The sequence below is a fragment of the Agelaius tricolor genome, unplaced genomic scaffold (genome assembly GCF_023055355.1).
Source record: "Agelaius tricolor isolate 1412-34295 unplaced genomic scaffold, bAgeTri1.0.p SCAF_78, whole genome shotgun sequence".
NCBI lineage: Eukaryota > Metazoa > Chordata > Aves > Passeriformes > Icteridae > Agelaius > Agelaius tricolor.
The window spans coordinates 1,175,727-1,194,574 of NW_027269338.1; the positions used below are offsets into that span (position 1 = coordinate 1,175,727).

General features: G+C 60.1%; 1 protein-coding gene across 1 annotated transcript in view; it reads left to right on the plus strand.

Annotated features, from left to right (window-relative positions):
- CPSF1 (cleavage and polyadenylation specific factor 1) overlaps nt 1–18,848 on the plus strand; it is a 71,172-nt gene that overhangs the window by 37,023 nt on the left and 15,301 nt on the right. Inside the window, exons 17-27 of the mRNA XM_071418178.1 lie at nt 628–769; nt 1,890–2,068; nt 3,675–3,805; nt 5,628–5,799; nt 7,535–7,732; nt 9,486–9,575; nt 10,940–11,113; nt 13,318–13,470; nt 15,245–15,361; nt 17,120–17,210; nt 18,525–18,609. Of these exons, the coding sequence (XP_071274279.1) occupies nt 628–769; nt 1,890–2,068; nt 3,675–3,805; nt 5,628–5,799; nt 7,535–7,732; nt 9,486–9,575; nt 10,940–11,113; nt 13,318–13,470; nt 15,245–15,361; nt 17,120–17,210; nt 18,525–18,609 (1,532 nt within the window). The remainder of the gene's footprint in view (nt 1–627; nt 770–1,889; nt 2,069–3,674; nt 3,806–5,627; nt 5,800–7,534; nt 7,733–9,485; nt 9,576–10,939; nt 11,114–13,317; nt 13,471–15,244; nt 15,362–17,119; nt 17,211–18,524; nt 18,610–18,848) is intronic.

The window sequence follows — 18,848 nt, forward strand, 5'->3', positions numbered from 1 at the left end:
ACATGGCAGGGACATGGGGACACTGACACTCCTTGCTGTCACCTGGTGTCTCCATGTCCCCAGTGGGGACAGCACCCATGTCCTGGGGGCCCTGTCCTGATGTCCCCAATGTCCCCTGATGTCCCCAGTATCCCCAAGGACAATGACCTGGATTTGGGCTCACCTGGGCGCTGGCCCTGCCTTGTGTCCCCTCATTGTCCCTGTGTCCCTCCTTGGGGACAGCACCCATGTTCTGGTGGCTCTGTGGGTGCCATGTCCCCAGTGTCCCCTGATGTCCCTGATGTCCCCAGTGTCCCATGATGTCCCCCCAGGGGACAGTAACCTGGATTTGTGCTCACCTGGGGGCTGGCCTTGCCCGGTGTCCCCTCAGTGTCCCCATGTCCCTCCTTGGGGACAGTGCCCATGTTCTGTGGCTCCGTGGCTTCCATGTCCCCATGTTCCCTGGTGTCCCTGATGTCCCCAAGGGACAATGACCTGGATTTGGGCTCACCTGGGCACTGGCCCTGCCCGGTGTCCCCTCAGTGTCCCCGTGTCCCTCCTTGGGGACAGTGCCCATGTTCTGGTGGCTCTGTGGGCGCCATGTCCCCAGTGTCCCCTGATGTCCCCTGATGTCCCCAATGTCCCCAGATCCTGCAGACGGGCCAGGAGATCCTGGAGCTGGACACGAGCGGCTTCGCCACGCAGGGCCCGACCGTGTTCGCTGGGAACCTGGGCCAGGGCCAGTTCATCGTGCAGGTGTCACCGCTGGGGCTGCGGCTGCTGCAGGGCGGTGAGTGAGGGACACACCTGGGGACACACCTGGGGACACCTGGGGACAGGGACACACCTGGGACACACCTGGGACACACCTGGGGACAGGGACACACCTGGGACACACCTGGGACACACAGAGACACACCTGGGACACACCTGGGGACAGGGACACACCTGGGCCAGGGCCAGTTCATCGTGCAGGTGTCACCGCTGGGACTGCGGCTGCTGCAGGGCGGTGAGTGAGGGACACACCTGGGGACACCTGGGGACAGGGACAGACACACGTGGGGACAGGGACAGACACACATGGGGACAGGGACACACCTGGGCCAGGGCCAGTTCATCGTGCAGGTGTCACCTCTGGGGCTGCAGCTGCTGCAGGGCGGTGAGTGAGGGACACACCTGGGGACAGGGACACACCTGGGGACACACCTGGGGACAGGGACACACCTGGGACACACCTGGGACACACAGAGACACACCTGGGACACACCTGGGGACAGGGACACACCTGGGGACACACCTGGGGACACACCTGGGGACAGGGACACACCTGGGACACACCTGGGGACAGGGACAGACACACCTGGGGACACACCTGGGGACACACCTGGGGACACACCTGGAACAGGGCCAGTTCATCGTGCAGGTGTCACCGCTGGGGCTGCGGCTGCTGCAGGGTGGTGAGTGACACACCTGGGGACAGGGACACACCTGGGGACACACCTGGGACACATAGGGACACACCTGGGACACACCTGGGGACAGGGACACACCTGGGATGGTGACACACCTGGACACACTGGGGACTGGGATACACCTGGGCTGACATGGAGGGGTCCCAGCGGCTCAGTTTTGTGCCCAGGTGTGACATCAAGGGGGTGGCACATGAGGAGGTGACACCAGGGGGTGGCACCAGGGTGACAGCACTGGGTCATTCTTGGGGGTGCAGTGACAGTGAGGTGACATTGGCAGGTGACACAGGGGGTGACGCAGGGGTGCTGTGACATTGCTGTGACATTGCTGTGACACTGCTGTCCCCGCAGTGACCCAGCTGCACTTTGTCCCCGTGGGTTTGGGTTCACACAGTGAGTGTGACACTGCTGTGACAATGTGCCACTGCTGTCCCCTCACAGTGACCCAGCTGCACTTTGTCCCCGTGGACCTGGGCTCCCCCATTGTTCACTGTGCCGTGGCCGATCCCTTTGGGGTCCTGCTCAGCGCCGACGGCCACCTGGCCACCTTCACCCTCAAGGGGGACACCTACGGCGGCCGCGCCCCGCGCCTGGCGCTGCTGCGGCCACCTGTGTCACACGTGAGTGTCACCAATGTCCCCAGTGTCCCCAGCCATCCCTGACTGTCCCCAACCCTGCCTGGCCCTGCTGCGGCCACCTGTGTCACACGTGAGTGTCACTGTGTCCCCAACCCTTCCTAACCCTGCCTGGCCCTGCTGCGCCCGCCTGTGTCACACGTGAGTGTCACTGTGTCACCAGTGTCCCCAGCCATCCCTGACTGTCCCCAGCCATCCCTGACTGTCCCCAACCCTGCCTGGCCCTGCTGCGGCCACCTGTGTCACACGTGAGTGTCACTGTGTCACCAGTGTCCCCAACCCTTCCTAACCCTGCCTGGCCCTGCTGCGCCCGCCTGTGTCACACGTGAGTGTCACTGTGTCCCCAATGTCCCCAACCCCTCCTAACCCTGCCTGGCGCTGCTGCGGCCACCTGTGTCACACGTGAGTGTCACTGTGTCCCCAACCCTGCCTGGCCCTGCTGCGGCCACCCGTGTCACACGTGAGTGTCACTGTGTCACCAGCCATCCCTGACTGTCCCCAACCATCCCCAACCCTGCCTGGCCCTGCTGCAGCCGCCCGTGTCACACATGAGTGTCACCATGTCCCCAATGTCCCCAACCCCTCCTAACCCTGCCTGGCCCTGCTGCGGCCACCCATGTCACACGTGAGTGTCACTGTGTCCCCAACCCTTCCTAACCCTGCCTGGCCCTGCTGCGGCCACCCGTGTCACATGTGAGTGTCACTGTGTCCCCAACCCTGCCTGGCCCTGCTGCGGCCACCTGTGTCACACGTGAGTGTCACCAATGTCCCCAATGTCCCCAACCCCTCCTAACCCTGCCTGGCCCTGCTGCGGCCACCCGTGTCACACGTGAGTGTCACCGTGTCCCCAACCCTGCCTGGCCCTGCCTGGCCCTGCTGAGGCCACCCGTGTCACATGTGTCACCAATGTCCTCAACCATCCCTGACTGTCCCCAACCCTGCCTGGCCCTGCTCTGGCCACCTGTGTCACATCTGAGTGTCACGAACTGTCCCCAGTGATGTCCCCACTGTCCCCGTGGCAGCCCTGGTGGGTGACAGCACTGTGCCTGTACAGGGACCTTTCCAGAATGTCCCCAGTGATGTCCCCAATAACCCTAATGTCCTCAATGTCCCCAGTGATGTCCCCAATGTCCCCACAGCCATCCCAGGTGACCGCGCTGTGCCTGTACTGGGACCTTCCAGAATGTCCCCAATGTCCCTGATGTCCCCAGTGATGTCCCCAATGATGTCCCCAGTGATGTCCCCAGTGATGTCCCCCCTGTCCCCGCAGCCGTCCTGTGTGACCGCGCTGTGCCTGTACCGGGACCTTTCCGGAATGTCCCCAATGTCCCCAGTGTCCCCAGTGATGTCCCCAATGTCCCCCCTGTCCCCGCAGCCCTCTCGTGTGACCGCGCTGTGCCTGTACCGGGACCTTTCCGGAATGTCCCCATTGTCCCCAGTGATGTCCCCAATGATGTCCCCAATGTCCCCCCTGTCCCCGCAGCCCTCTCGTGTGACCGCGCTGTGCCTGTACCGGGACCTTTCCGGAATGTCCCCATTGTCCCCAGTGATGTCCCCAATGATGTCCCCAATGTCCCCCCTGTCCCCGCAGCCCTCTCGTGTGACCGCGCTGTGCCTGTACCGGGACCTTTCCGGAATGTTCACCACCGAGAGCCGCGCCCCCCGCGAGGAGCCCCCGCCCCGCCCCCACGCCGAGGCCGAGACCCTCATCCAGGACCTCAGGTGGGTCACACGGGCCCAGGGGTGTCCCCAGGTGTGTCCCCAAGGTGTCCCCAGGTGTGTCCCCAGGTGTGTCCCCAGGTGTCCCCATCTGTGTCCCCATCTGTGTCCCCAGGTGTGTCCCAAGGTGTCCCAAGGTGTCCCCATCTGTGTCCCCAGGTGTGTCCCCAGGTGTGTCCCAAGGTGTCCCCAGCTGTGTCCCCAGGTGTGTCCCCAATCTCGAGGCGTTTCTGCTTGTGTATCCAGGATGTTCCCAGGTGTATCCCAGGTGTCCCCAAGGTGTCCCCAGGTGTTCCCAGTTGTCTGCAGGGATGTTCTCAGGTGTCCCCAGGTGTCCCCAGCTGTGTCTCCAGGAATATTCTCAGGTGTCCCCAGGTGTCCCCACATGTCCCCAATCTCCAAGTGTTCCTGCTTGTGTGTCCAGGGATGTCCCCTGGTGTCCTCAGTCTCCAGGTGTTCCCAATTGTGTCTTTAGGGATGTTCTAAGGTGTCCCCAGGTGTTCCTGGTTGTGTCCCCAAGTGTCCCCACTCTCCAGGTGTTCCTGCTTGTGTGTCCAGGGATGTTCTCAAGTGGATCCAGGTGTGCCCAGGTGTCCTCAATTGTGCCCAGGTGTCCCCAGGTGTATCCACAGGTGTCCCCAGATGTTCCCAGTTGTGTATCCAGGATGTTCCCAGTTGTGTATCCAGGATGTTCTCAGGTGTCCCCAGGTGTCCCCATCTCTCCTGCAATGGCTCTGTTGACGATGAGGAGGAGATGCTCTATGGGGACTGGGGGTGTGCCCAGGTGTATCCCAGGTGTATCCCAGGTGTCCCCAGGTGTATCCCAGGTGTATCTCTCCCACAGTGGCTCCGTTGACGATGAGGAGGAGATGCTCTATGGGCACTGGGGGTGTCTCAGGTGTATCCCAGCTGTCCCCAGGTGTATCCCAGGTGTCCCCAGGTGTCCCCAGGTGTATCCCAGGTGTATCCCAGGTGTATCCCATCCCTGTCTCCCACAGTGGCTCCGTTGACGATGAGGAGGAGATGCTCTATGGGCACTGGGGGTGTACCCCAGGTGTATCCCAGGTGTCCCCAGGTGTCTCAGGTGTATCCCAGGTGTATCCCAGGTGTCCCCAGGTGTATCCCAGGTGTCCCCATCTCTCCCGCAGTGGCTCCGTTGATGATGAGGAGGAGATGCTCTATGGGGACTCGGGGTGTCTCAGGTGTATCCCAGGTGTCCCCAGGTGTATCCCAGGTGTATCTCTCCCGCAGTGGCTCCGTTGACGATGAGGAGGAGATGCTCTATGGGCACTGGGGGTGTCTCAGGTGTATCCCAGGTGTATCCCAGGTGTCCCCAGGTGTCCCCAGGTGTATCCCAGGTGTATCCCAGGTGTATCCCAGGTGTCCCCAGGTGTCTTCAGGTGTATCCCAGGTGTCCCCAGGTGTCCCCAGGTGTATCCCAGGTGTATCCCAGGTGTATCCCAGGTGTCCCCAGGTGTCCCCATCTCTCCCACAGTGGCTCCGTTGATGATGAGGAGGAGATGCTCTATGGGGACTGGGGGTGTCTCAGGTGTATCCCAGGTGTCCCCAGGTGTATCCCAGGTGTCCCCAGGTGTCTCAGGTGTATCCCAGGTGTATCCCAGGTGTCCCCAGGTGTATCCCAGGTGTATCCCAGGTGTCCCCAGGTGTCCCCAGGTGTATCCCATGTGTATCTCTCCCGCAGTGGCTCCGTTGACGATGAGGAGGAGATGCTCTATGGGGACTGGGGGTGTCTCAGGTGTATCCCAGGTGTCTCAGGTGTATCCCAGGTGTCCCCAGGTGTATCCCAGGTGTATCTCTCCCGCAGTGGCTCCGTTGATGATGAGGAGGAGATGCTCTATGGGGACTCGGGGGGCTCCGGCCGTTCCCCGCCCCGGGAGGAGCCGCGGAGGGCGGGGCCCCCCGAGAGAGACCCCGCCCCCCTGAGCCCTGACCCCTCCCACTGGTGCGTGCTGGCCCGGGAGAACGGCAACATGGAGGTACTGGGGATACTGGGGATACTGGGAATGGGGACTGGGGATACTGGGGATACTGGGAATAGCACTGGGGATGTTTTCTGTCTGGAATTCCCATTGTTTTCCTGTCACAATTCCCATTTCCCCACCAGGATTCCCATTTGTTTTCCCCCCATAATCCCAATTTTCCCGCCAGAATTCCCATTGCTTTCCCCCCATAATCCAAATTCTCCCTCTGGAATTCCCATTGTTTTCCCCCAGAATCCCCATTTTCCTTCCCATAAATCCTCTTTCCCCCATAATTCCCATTTTGACCCCCATAATCCCCATTTTCCCCCCATAATTCCCAAAATTCCCATTTTTTCTCCCATTTTCCCCATTTCTGCCCAGATTTTCCAGGTCCCCGAGTGGTGCCTGCTGCTCCTGGTGAAGAACTTCCCATTGTTTTCCCCAGATAATCCCCATTTGCCCCATAATTCCCATTTTTAACCCCAAAATTCCCATTTTTCTCCCCATAATCCCCATTTTCAACCCCAAAATTCCCATTTTTTCCCGTTTCTGCCCAGATTTTCCAGGTCCCCGAGTGGTGCCTGCTGTTCATGGTGCAGAACTTCCCACTGTTTTCCTGTCACAATTCCTGACATTTTCCCCCCATAATCCCCATTTTCAACCCCAAAATTCCCATTTTTCCTCCATAATTCCCATTTTTCTCCCATTTTTTCCCAATTTCCCTGTGTTTTTCCCCAGACCTACCAGGCCCTGAGCATCACCTGCTGTCCCTGGTGAAGAATTTCCTCTTGCTTTCCCTCCACAATCCCCATTGAAATTCCCATTTTAACCCCATAATTCCCATTTTAACCCCAAAATTCCCATTTTTAACCCCAAAATTCCCATTTTTCTCCCATTTTCCCCCTTCCTGCCCAGATTTTCCAGGTCCCCGAGTGGTGCCTGGTGTTCCTGGTGAAGAACTTCCCATTGTTTTCCCCCCATAATTTCCATTTCCCCCCCATAATTTCCATTTTCTCTCCCATAATCCCCATTTTTCCCCCCATAATCCCCATTTTTAACCCCAAAATTCCATTTTTTTCCCAATTTTCCCCGTTCCTGCCCAGATTTACCAGGTCCCCGAGTGGCGCCTGCTGTTCCTGGTGAAGAACTTCCCATTGTTTTCCTGTCATTTTCCCCCCATAATCCCCATTTTTAACACCATAATTCCCATTTTCCCCCTCATAATCCCCATTTTTAACCCCATAATTCCCATTTTCCCCATTTCTGCCCAGATTTTCCAGGTCCCCGAGTGGTGCCTGCTGTTCCTGGTGAAGAACTTCCCATTGTTTTCCTGTCATTCGCCCCCCATAATCCCCATTTTTCCCCCCATAATCCCCATTTTTAACCCCAAAATTCCCAATTTCCCCGTTCCTGCCCAGATTTACCAGGTCCCCGAGTGGCGCCTGGTGTTCCTGGTGAAGAATTTCCCATTGTTTTCCCCTCATAATCCCCATTTTAACCCCAAAATTCCCATTTTTAACCCCATAATTCCCATTTTTAACCCCAAAATTCCCATTTTCCTGTTTTTTCCCAGATTTGCCAGGTCCCCGAGTGGCGCCTGGTGTTCCTGGTGAAGAACTTCCCATTGTTTTCCCCCCATAATTTCCATTTCCCCCCCATAATTTCCATTTTCTCTCCCATAATCCCCATTTTTCACCCATAATCCCCATTTTTAACCCCAAAATTCCCAATTTTCCCCGTTCCTGCCCAGATTTACCAGGTCCCCGAGTGGCGCCTGGTGTTCCTGGTGAAGAATTTCCCCGTGGGCCAGCGCGTCCTGGTGGATTCGTCCTTCGGGCAGCCCCCGGCCGAGCCCCGCAAGGACGAGAGGGGCGAGAGGGAACTGCCCCACGTCAGGGAGCTGCTGCTGGTGGGGCTGGGCCGGGCCCAGAGCCGCCCCTTCCTGCTGGTACCAACAAACTGGGGATACTGGGAATGATGGGAGTGATGGGAATGATGGGAATGGTACTGGGAGTGATGGGAGCCATGGGAATGGCACTGGGAACACTGGGAGTGATGGGAGTGATGGGAATGGCACTGGGAGCACTGGGAGTGATGGGAGTGATGGGAATGGCACTGGGAGCACTGGGATGAGCACTGGGAGCTGCTGCTGGTGGGGCTGGGCCGGGCCCAGAGCCGCCCCTTCCTGCTGGTACCGCCCAAACTGGGGATACTGGGAGTGATGGGAGCCATGGGAATGGCACTGGGAGTGATGGGATGGGCACTGGGAACACTGGGAATGGCACTGGGAGCACTGGGATGGGCACTGGGATGGGCACTGGGATGGGCACTGGGAGCTGCTGCTGGTGGGGCTGGGCCGGGCCCAGAGCCGCCCCTTCCTGCTGGTACCAACAAACTGGGGATACTGGGAGTGATGGGAGTGATGGGAATGATGGGAATGGTACTGGGAGTGATGGGAGCACTGGGATGGGCACTGGGAGCACTGGGATGGGCACTGGGAGCACTGGGATGGGCACTGGGAGCTGCTGCTGCTGGTGGGGCTGGGCCGCGCCCAGAGCCGCCCCTTCCTGCTGGTAACAACAAACTGGGAGCACTGGGAGTGATGGGAACCATGGGAATGGCACTGGGAGTGATGGGATGGGCACTGGGAGCACTGGGATGGGCACTGGGAGCACTGGGAGTGATGGGAATGCCACTGGGAACACTGGGATGGGCACTGGGATGGGCACTGGGAATGGCACTGGGGGCACTGGGATGGGCACTGGGAGCACTGGGAGCTGCTGCTGGTGGGGCTGGGACGGGCCCAGAGCCGCCCCTTCCTGCTGGTACCAACAAACTGGGGATACTGGGAGCACTGGGAACCATGGGAATGGCACTGGGATGGGCACTGAGATGGGCACTGGGAGCACTGGGATGGGCACTGGGATGAGCACTGGGAGCTGCTGCTGGTGGGGCTGGGCTGCGTCCAGAGCCGCCCCTTCCTGCTGGTAACAACAAACTGGGGATACTGGGAGCACTGGGATGGGCACTGGGAGTGATGGGAGTGATGGGAATGGCACTGGGAGTGATGGGAATGGGCACTGGGAGTGATGGTATGGGCACTGGGAGCACTGGGATGGGCACTGGGATGGGCACTGGGAACTGCCCCACGTCAGGGAGCTGCTGCTGGTGCTGGTACCGCAAACTGGGGGTACTGGGAGCACTGGGAGTGATGGGAATGGCACTGGGATGAGCACTGGGAACTGCCCCACGTCAGGGAGTGATGGGAATGGCACTGGGAGCACTGGGAGCTGCTGCTGGTGGGGCTGGGCCGGGCCCAGAGCCACCCCTTCCTGGTGGTACTGCAAACTGGGGATACTGGGAGCACTGGGAACCATGGGAATGGCACTGGGAGTGATGGGAATGGCACTGGGATGGGCACTGGGTGGATTTTTGGGGTGATTTTGGGGTTCCCAGGTGGATTTTGGGGTTCTGGGATGGATTTTTGGGGTTTGAGATGAATTTTTGACATTCCCTCACCATTTCGGGGGTTCTGGGATGGATTTTGGGGGGGTTTGAGATGGATTTTTGGGGTTCCCTCACCATTTTTGGGGTTCTGGGATGGATTTTTGGGGTTCCCAGGTGCATTTTTGGGGTTCCCTCACCATTTTTGGGGTCCCAGGTGTGTTTTTGGGGTGCCCTGACTGTTTTTGGGGCTGCAGGTGCACGTGGAGCAGGAGCTGCTCCTGTACGAGGCCTTTGCCCACGACTCCCAGCTGGGCCAGAGCAACCTCAAGGTTCGGTTCCGCAAGGTGAGAGCGGATTTGGGGGATTTGGGGGATTTGGGAGGATTTGGGGGGATTTGGGGGGCTCTGGGGGGATTTGGGGGGATTTGGGGAGATTTGGGGGCTCTGGGGGGATTTGGGGGGAAATTTGGGGGGCTTTTGGGAGGATTTGGAGGGGATTTTGGGGGGATTTGGGAAGGATATGGGGGGAATTTTTGGGGGCGATTTAGGGAGAATTTGGGGGGCTCTGGGGGGATTTGGGGAGGATTTCAGGGGAAATTTGGGGGATTTTGGGGGATCTGGGGGGATTTTAGAGGGATTTGGGAATAATTTGGGGGGGAATTTGGGAGGATTTGGGAAGGATTTGGGGGGGAATTTTTGGGAATGATTTGGGGGCTTCGGGAAGATATGGGGGGGAATTGGAAATGATTTGGGGGGAAATTTTTGGGGGGGATTTAGGGAGGATTTGGGGGCTCTGAGGGGGATATTGGGGGGGGCTCTGGGAGGATTTTGGGGGGGAATTTTTGGGGGGGATTTTGGGAAGATTTGGGGGGTGCTGGGGGAATTTGGGGAGGATTTTTTAGGGGGCTCCAGGCGGATTTGAGGGGATTTTTTGGGAGGGATTTGAAGGAATTCAGGGAGGATTTGGGAGGAATTTGGGGGCTCCAGGGGGATTTGGGGAGGATTTTTTGGGTGGGATTTTGAGGGGAATTTTTTGGGGTATTTTGGGAGGATTTTTTGGGGGGCTCCAGGAGGAATTTGGGGGGGATCTAGGGAGGATTTTTGGGGGGATTTGAGGAGGCTATGGGGTGAATTTGGGGAAGATTTTGGAGGGATTTGAGGAGGATTTTTTGGGGGGCTTCAGGGTGTTTTGGAGAGGATTTTGGGGGGAATTTGGGGAAGATTTTAGAAGGATTTAGGGAGGATTTTTTGGGGTGCTCTGAGGGGATTTGAGGAGGATATGGGGTGAATTTGGGGAAGATTTTGGAGGGGTTTGAGGAGGATTTTTGGGGGGCTCTGAGAGGATATGAGGAGGATTTTTGGGGGGCTCCACTGTGATTTGGAGAGGATTTTGGGGGGAATTTGGGGAAGATTTTAGAGGGATTTAGGGAGGATTTTTTTGGGGGGCTCTGAGGGGATTTGGAGAGGATTTTTAAGAGAATTTGGGGAAGATTTTGGAGGGATTTAGGGAGGATTTTTTGGGGGGATTTGAGGAGGATTTGGGGTGAATTTGGGGAAGATTTTGGAGTGATTTAGGGAGGATTTTTGGGGTGCTCCGGGGCGGAATTTGGTGACGATTTTTTGCGGGGATCTGGGCAGGACTTTGGTGCATCCTCAGGGGCATTTTTGGGGTTCCCACCCCCCAATTCCCCCCCGTTTGTGCCCCCCAGGTGCCCCACGGGATCAATTTCCGGGAGAAGAAGCCGAAGCCGTCGCGGAAGAAGCCGGAGGGGCCGGGGGCGGCTCCCGGGGGGGCTCCGGGCGGGACCCCCGAGGAACCGGGGGGGCCCCGGGGCCGCGTGGCGCGGTTCAGGCCCTTCCAGGACATCTACGGCTACTCGGGGGTGAGGCACCCCGAAAATGGGATAGGGGGACCCCAAAAACGGCATGGGGGGCACCCCAAAACACACCAGGGACCCCAAACCCCATCAGGGACCCCAAACCTGCCAGGGACCCCAAACCTGCCCCTTCCAGGACATCTACGGCTACTCGGGGGTGAGGCACCCCGAAAACGGGATAGGGGGGACCCCAAAACACACCGGGGACCCCAAAACCCACCAGGGACCCCAAAACCTGCCAGGGACCCCAAAACTGCCAGGGACCCCAAACCTGCCCCTTCCAGGACATCTACGGCTACTCGGGGGTGAGGGACCCCGAAAATGGGATAGGGGGGACCCCAAAACACACCTGGGGCCCCAAAAACGGCATGGGGGGACCCCAAAATCCATCAGGGATTCCAAATCTGGGGCCTGGGACCCCAAAACCTGCCAGGGATCCCAAATTCTGCCAGGGACCCCAAATCTGCCCCTTCCACGACATCTACGGCTAGTCGGGGGTGAGGCACCCCGAAAATGGGATGGGGGGACCCCAAAAACAACACACCTGGGACCCCAAAATCCACCAGGGACCCCAAAACTCACCCAGGACCCTAAATCCACCAGGGACCCCAAATCTGGGGCCTGGGACCCCAAATCCACCCCTTCCACAACATCTACGGCTACTCGGGGGTGAGGCACCCCGAAAACAGGATGGGGGGGACCCCAAAACACACCTGGGACCCCAAAATCCATCAGGGACCCCGAATCTGGGGAATGGGACCCCAAAACCTGCCAGGGACCCCAAACCTGCCCCTTCCAGGACATCTATGGCTACTCGGGGGTGAGGGACCCCGAGAATGGGATAGGGGGGACCCCAAAACCCACCTGGGACCCCAAAATCCATCAGGGACCCCAAAACCTGCCAGGGACCCCGAATCTGGGGAATGGGACCCCAAAACCTGCCAGGGACCCCAAAAACCATCAGGGACCCCAAAATCTGCCAGGGACCCCAAATCCACCCCTTCCAGGACATCTACGGCTACTCGGGGGTGAGGCACCCCGAAAACGGCATGGGGGGACCCCAAAAATGGGATGGGACCCCAAAACCTGCCAGGGACCCCGAATCTGGGGCCTGGGACCCCAAAACCTGCCAGGGACCCCAAATCTGCCCCTTCCAGGACATCTACGGCTACTCGGGGGTGAGGCACCCCAAAAATGGCATGGAGGGGGCCCCAAAAACGGCCTAGGACCCCAAAATCCATCAGGGATCCCAAATCTGGGGCCTGGGACCCCAAAACTCACCCAGGACCCTAAATCCACCAAGGACCCCGAATCTGGGGAATGGGACCCCAAAATCCATCAGAGACCCCAAAACCCATCAGGGATCCCAAATCTGGGGAGTGGGATCCCAAAACCGGGGAGGGACCCCAAACTTATCCCCAGGTGTCCCTCACCTGTGGCCCCTCCCTGCACTGGGTGCTGCTGACGGGCTCTGGGTGCCCATTCCCGGGTGTCCCTGTCCCCATTCCCAGCTGTCCCCAGGTGTCCCTCACCTGTCCCTCACCTGTCCCAGGTGTTCACCTGCGGCCCCTCCCCGCACTGGGTGCTGCTGACGGGCTCTGGGTGCCCCATTCCTGGGTGTCCCTGTCCCCAATCCTGGGGGTTTTTGGGTATCCCTGGTTGTCCCCATCTGTCCCCACCTGTCCCTCACCTGTCCCTCCCTGCCCAGGTGTTCATCTGTGGCCCCTCCCCGCACTGGGTGCTGCTGACGGGCTCTGGGTGCCCATTCCTGGGTGTCCCTGTCCCCATCCCCAGCTGTCCCCAGGTGTCCCTCACCTGTCCCCAGGTGTCCCTCACCTGTCCCTCACCTGTCCCTCACCTGTCCCTCACCTGTCCCTCCCTGTCCCAGGTGTTCATCTGCGGCCCCTCCCCGCACTGGGTGCTGCTGATGGGCTCTGGGTGCCCATTCCTGGGTGTCCCTGTCCCCATCCCCAGCTGTCCCCAGGTGTCCCTCACCTGTCCCCAGGTGTCCCCCACCTGTCCCTCCCCTGTCCCTCCCTGCCCAGGTGTTCACCTGCGGCCCCTCCCCGCACTGGGTGCTGCTGATGGGCTCTGGGTGCTGTCCCTGGCTCCATTCCTGGGGGGTTTTGGGTATCCCTGGTTATCCCTGGTTATCCCCAGCTGTCCCCAGCTGTCCCCAGGTGTCCCTCACCTGTCCCTCCCTGTCCCAGGTGTTCATCTGCGGCCCCTCCCCGCACTGGGTGCTGCTGACGGGCCGGGGCGCTCTGCGCCTGCACCCCATGGGCATCGACGGCCCCGTGGAATCCTTCGCACCTTTCCACAACGTCAACTGCCCCAAGGGCTTCCTGTACTTCAACCGCCAGGTGAGCACACCTGGGGGCACCTGGGCACAGCTGGGCACAGCTGGGGGCACCTGGGATACACCTGGGCACACCTAGGGGGGGCATCAGGACTGCCCCAAGGGCTTCCTGTACTTCAACCGACAGGTGAGCACACCTGGGCACAGCTGGGGGCACCTGGGCACACCTAGGGGGGCATCAGGACTGCCCCAAGGGCTTCCTGTACTTCAACCGACAGGTGAGCACACCTGGGCACAGCTGGGGGCACCTGGGCACACCTAGGGGGGCATCAGGACTGCCCCAAGGGCTTCCTGTACTTCAACCGACAGGTGAGCACACCTGGGCACAGCTGGGGGCACCTGGGCACACCTAGGGGGGCATCAGGACTGCCCCAAGGGCTTCCTGTACTTCAACCGACAGGTGAGCGCACCTGGGCACAGCTGGGCACAGCTGGGGGCACCTGGGATACACCTGGGCACACCTAGGGGGGCATCAGGACTGCCCCAAGGGCTTCCTGTACTTCAACCGACAGGTGAGCGCACCTGGGGGCACCTGGGATACACCTGGGGGCAGCTGGGCACAGCTGGGGGCACCTGGGCACACCTAGGGGGGCACCAGGACTGCCCCAAGGGCTTCCTGTACTTCAACTGCCAGGTGGGCACACCTGGGCACAGCTGGGCACAGCTGGGGGCACCTGGGATACACCTGGGTACACCTGAGATACACCTGGGCACAGCTGGGGGCACTTGGGATACACCTGGGGGTACCTGGGCACACACCTGGGCACAGCTGGGGGCAGCTGGGGGAACCTGAGGGCACCTGGGATACACCTGGGTACAGCTGGGGGCACCTGGGCACACCTAGGGGGGCACCAGGACTGCCCCAAGGGCTTCCTGTACTTCAACTGCCAGGTGGGCACACCTGGGCACAGCTGGGTATGGCTGGGGGTACCTGGGATACACCTGGGGGCACCTGGGATACAGCTGGGCACAGCTGGGCACACACCTGGGTATGGCTGGGCACAGCTGGGCACACACCTGGGCACACACCTGGGCACAGCTGGGATACACCTGGGCACAGCTGGGCACACCCCTGCGGAGATCTGGACGGAGCCCTGAGCCATTCTGGGGTCACTTTGGGATATTTTGGGTTAATTTTGGGGTGATTTTGGTTAATTTTGGGGTGTTTCAGGGTGAGTTAAGGATCAGTGTCCTCCCTGCGTACCTGTCCTGTGACACACCTGAGCCTTTCTGGGGTCACTTTGGGATATTTTGGGTTAATTTTGGTTAATTTTGGGGTGATTTTGGTTGATTTTGGTTAATTTTGGTTAATTTTGGGTGTTTCAGGGTGAGCTGAGGATCAGTGTCCTCCCTGCGTACCTGTCCTGTGTTTGGGGTGATTTTGGTTAATTTTGGTTAATTTTGGGTGTTTCAGGGTGAGCTGAGGATCAGTGTCCTCCCTGCGTACCTGTCCTGTGTTTGGGGTGATTTTGGTTAATTTTGGTTAATTTTGGGTGTTTCAGGGTGAGCTGAGGATCAGTGTCCTCCCTGCGTACCTGTCCTGTGTTTGGGGTGATTTGGGTTAATTTGGGTTAATTTTGGGTTAATTTTGGGTGTTTCAGGGTGAATTGAGGATCAGTGTCCTCCCTGCGTACCTGTCCTGTGTTTGGGGTGATTTTGGTTAATTTTGGTTAATTTTGGGTGTTTCAGGGTGAATTGAGGATCAGTGTCCTCCCTGCGTACCTGTCCTGTGTTTGGGGTGATTTTGGTTAATTTTGGGTTAATTTTGGGTGTTTCAGGGTGAATTGAGGATCAGTGTCCTCCCTGCGTACCTGTCCTACGACGCTCCCTGGCCCGTGCGGAAGATCCCCCTGCGCTGCACCGCGCACTACGTGGCCTACCACGTGGAGTCCAAGGTGGGCACACCTGGCACACCTGGGCACACCCACAACACACCTGGGTCGGGTCAGGGCACACCTGGGCACACCTGGGCACAGCCACAATACAGCTGGGCACACCCAGAGCACACCTGGGCACACCCAGGGCACACCTGGGTACAGCCACAACACACCTGGGTATGGTGAGGACACACCTGGGCACAGCCACAACACACCTGGGCACATGTGGATAATGGTCAGGACACCCCTGGGCACACCTGAGACACAGCCAGGCACACCCACAACACACCTGGGCATGCCTGGGTACACCCAGAACACACCTGGGCACACCTGGGCACAGCCACAATACAGCTGGGCACACCTGGGCCTGGTCAGGACACACCTGGGCACACCCAGAACACACCTGAACAGCACCAGGACACAACTGGCCACAGCCAGAGCACACCTGGCCACAGCCACAATACAGCTGGCCACACCCGGGCACAGCCACAACACATCTGAGTATGGGCAGGACACACCTGGGCACACCCATAACGCACCTGGGCACAGCCAGGCACACCTGGGCACACCCAGAACACACCTGGGCACAGCTGGGCACAGGAAGGACACACCTGGGTGCACCTGGGCACACCCACAACACACCTGGGCACACCCACAACACACCTGGGCATACCCACAATACACCTGGGCACAACTGGGCATGCCCAGATCACACCTGGGCACACCTGGGCACAGCCAGGACAAACCTGGGCACACCCGGGTATGGTCAGGACACACCTGGGACACAGCCAGGCACACCCACAACACACCTGAGTATACCCACATCACACCTGGACACATCTGGGCACGCCCAGAATACACCTGGGCACACCTGGGTCCACCTAGGTGTGGTCAGAACACAGCTGGACACACCTGGGCACAGCCAGGACACACCTGGGCACAGCCAGGACACACCTGGGACACGTCCCTGGGGATTTTGGGGTATCCTGGGGAGGGTCCCAGGCGACTTTGGGGGCTCCAGGGGGGTCTCAGAGGATTTTGGGGGTGCCCGGGGGAGTCCCAGGAAGATTCTGGGGGGGTCCTGGGGAGTCTGAGGGGATTTGGGGTCCCCAGGGGGGAATTTGAGGGGGTCCTGAGGGGTCCCAGGTAATGTTGGGGGGTCCTGGGGGGTCTCAGAGGATTTTGGGGGTGCCCAGGAGGGTCCCGGGGGATTTTGGGGTTCCTGGGGGTCCCAGGTGATGTTGGGGGGTCCTGGGGGTCCCCAGGGGATTTTGGGGAGGTCCCAGGGGATTTTGGGGGATCCTGGGGGATTTTCGGGGGTCCCAGGTAATGTTGGGAGATCCCAGGGGATTTGGGGGTGTCCCAGGGGGGTCTCAGGGGATTTGGGGGATTATGGGGGGTCCTTGGGGTGTTGGGGAGTCCTGAGGAGCTGTGGGGAGCATTGCGGGGGTCTCAGCGGTGCCCTTGCCCCCCAGGTGTACACAGGGGATTTTGGGGGGCCCTGGGGGGTCCCAGGGGCTGTTTGGGGTCCCGGGGGATTTTGGGGTGCCCCAGGGGATTTTGGGGGGTCCCGGGGGGTCCCAGGGGCTGGTTGGGGGTCCCGGGGGATTTTGGGGGTCCCAGGGGATTTTGGGGTGCCCCGGGGGGGTCTCAGCGCTGCCCCCCCCCAGGTGTACACAGGGATTTTGGGGGGTCCTGGGGGGGTCCCAGGGGCTGTTTGGGGTCCCGGGGGATTTTGGGGTGCCCCGGGGGGGTCTCAGCGCTGCCCCCCCCCAGGTGTACGCGGTGGCCACCAGCTCCCCCCACCCCTGCACACGCATCCCGCGCATGACGGGCGAGGAGAAGGAGTTCGAGAGCATCGAGAGAGGTGAGGGCACCTGGGGGCACCTGGGATACACCTGGGGGCACCTGGGATACACCTGGGATACACCTGGGATACACCTGGGGGCACCTGGGATAGACCTGGGATAGACCAGGGATACACCTGGGGGCACCTGGGATACACCTGGGATACACCTGGGGGCACCTGGGATAGACCTGGGATAGACCAGGGATACACCTGGGGGCACCTGGGATACACCTGGGATACACCTGGGATACACCAGGGATACACCTGGGGGCACCTGGGATACACCTGGGATAGACCTGGATACACCTGGGGGCACCTGGGATAGACCTGGGATACACCTGGGAGCACCTGGGATACACCTGGGATACACCTGGATACACCTGGGGGCACCTGGGATACACCTGGGCACACCTGGGATACACCTGGATACACCTGGATACACCTGGGAGCACCTGGGGTACACCTGGGATAGACCTGGGGGCATCTGGGCACACCTGGGGATACACCTGGGATACACCTGGGGGCACCTGGGGGCACCTGGGATACACCTGGGGGCACCTGGGCACACCTGGGCACACCTGGGATACACCTGGGGCACACCTGGGGCACACCTGGGATACACCTGGGATACACCTGGGAGCATCTGGGCACACCTGGGCACACCTGGGATACACCTGGGGCACACCTGGGGCACACCTGGGATACACCTGGGAGCATCTGGGCACACCTGGGGACACCTGGGGGCACCCGGGGGCACCTTGGGGGGTGTAACTGTCACACCTGGGATACACCTGGAGGCACCTCGGGACAGTTTGGGCACAGCTGGGGACAACCCCAAACCCCTCTGTGTCCCCCCAGTCCCAGTGTCCCCAGTGTCCCCACTGTCCCCAGTGTCCCCAATCCAAATCCCAGTGTCCCCAATCCCAGTCTCTGTGTCCCCTGTGTCCCCTGTGTCCGCAGTGTCCCCAGTCCCAATCTCCCCCATGTCCCTGCTGTCCCCGCTGTCCCCAGTATCCAAATCCCCAGTGTCCCCAGTGTCCTCGCTGGCCCCAATGTCCCCCCAGTATCCCCATCCCAGTATCCCCATCCCAGTGTCCCCACTGTCCCCGCTGTCCCCCAATGTCCCCAGTGTCCCAATCCCAGTGTCCCCAATCCCCCCAGTGTCCCCATCCCAATCCCAGTGTCCCCGCTGTCCCCAGTGTCCCCAGTGTCCCCATCCCAATGTCCCCATCCCAGTGTCCCCACTCCCAATATCCCCAGTCCCAATGTCCCCACTGTCCCCACTGTCCCCCGCTGTCCCCCCTGACGCTGTGTCCCCCTCGGTGTCCCCAGACGAGCGCTACGTCCCCCCCCAGCAGGAGGCGTTCAGCATCCAGCTCATCTCACCTGTCAGCTGGGAGGCCATCCCCAACACCAGGTGGGACCCCAAAGTGAACTGGGAACCCCAAAATGTCCTGGGAACCCCCAAAATCCCATTGGGAACCCCCAAAGTCCCCAACCCCTGCAGTGACCCCATCCCCAACACCAGGTGGGACCCCAAAATCCCAAACCCCTGCAATGACCCCAAAACATCCTGGGAACCCCAAAATCCCATCGGGAACCCCAAACCCCTGCAGTGACCCCATCCCCAACACCAGGTGGGACCCCAAAATGTCC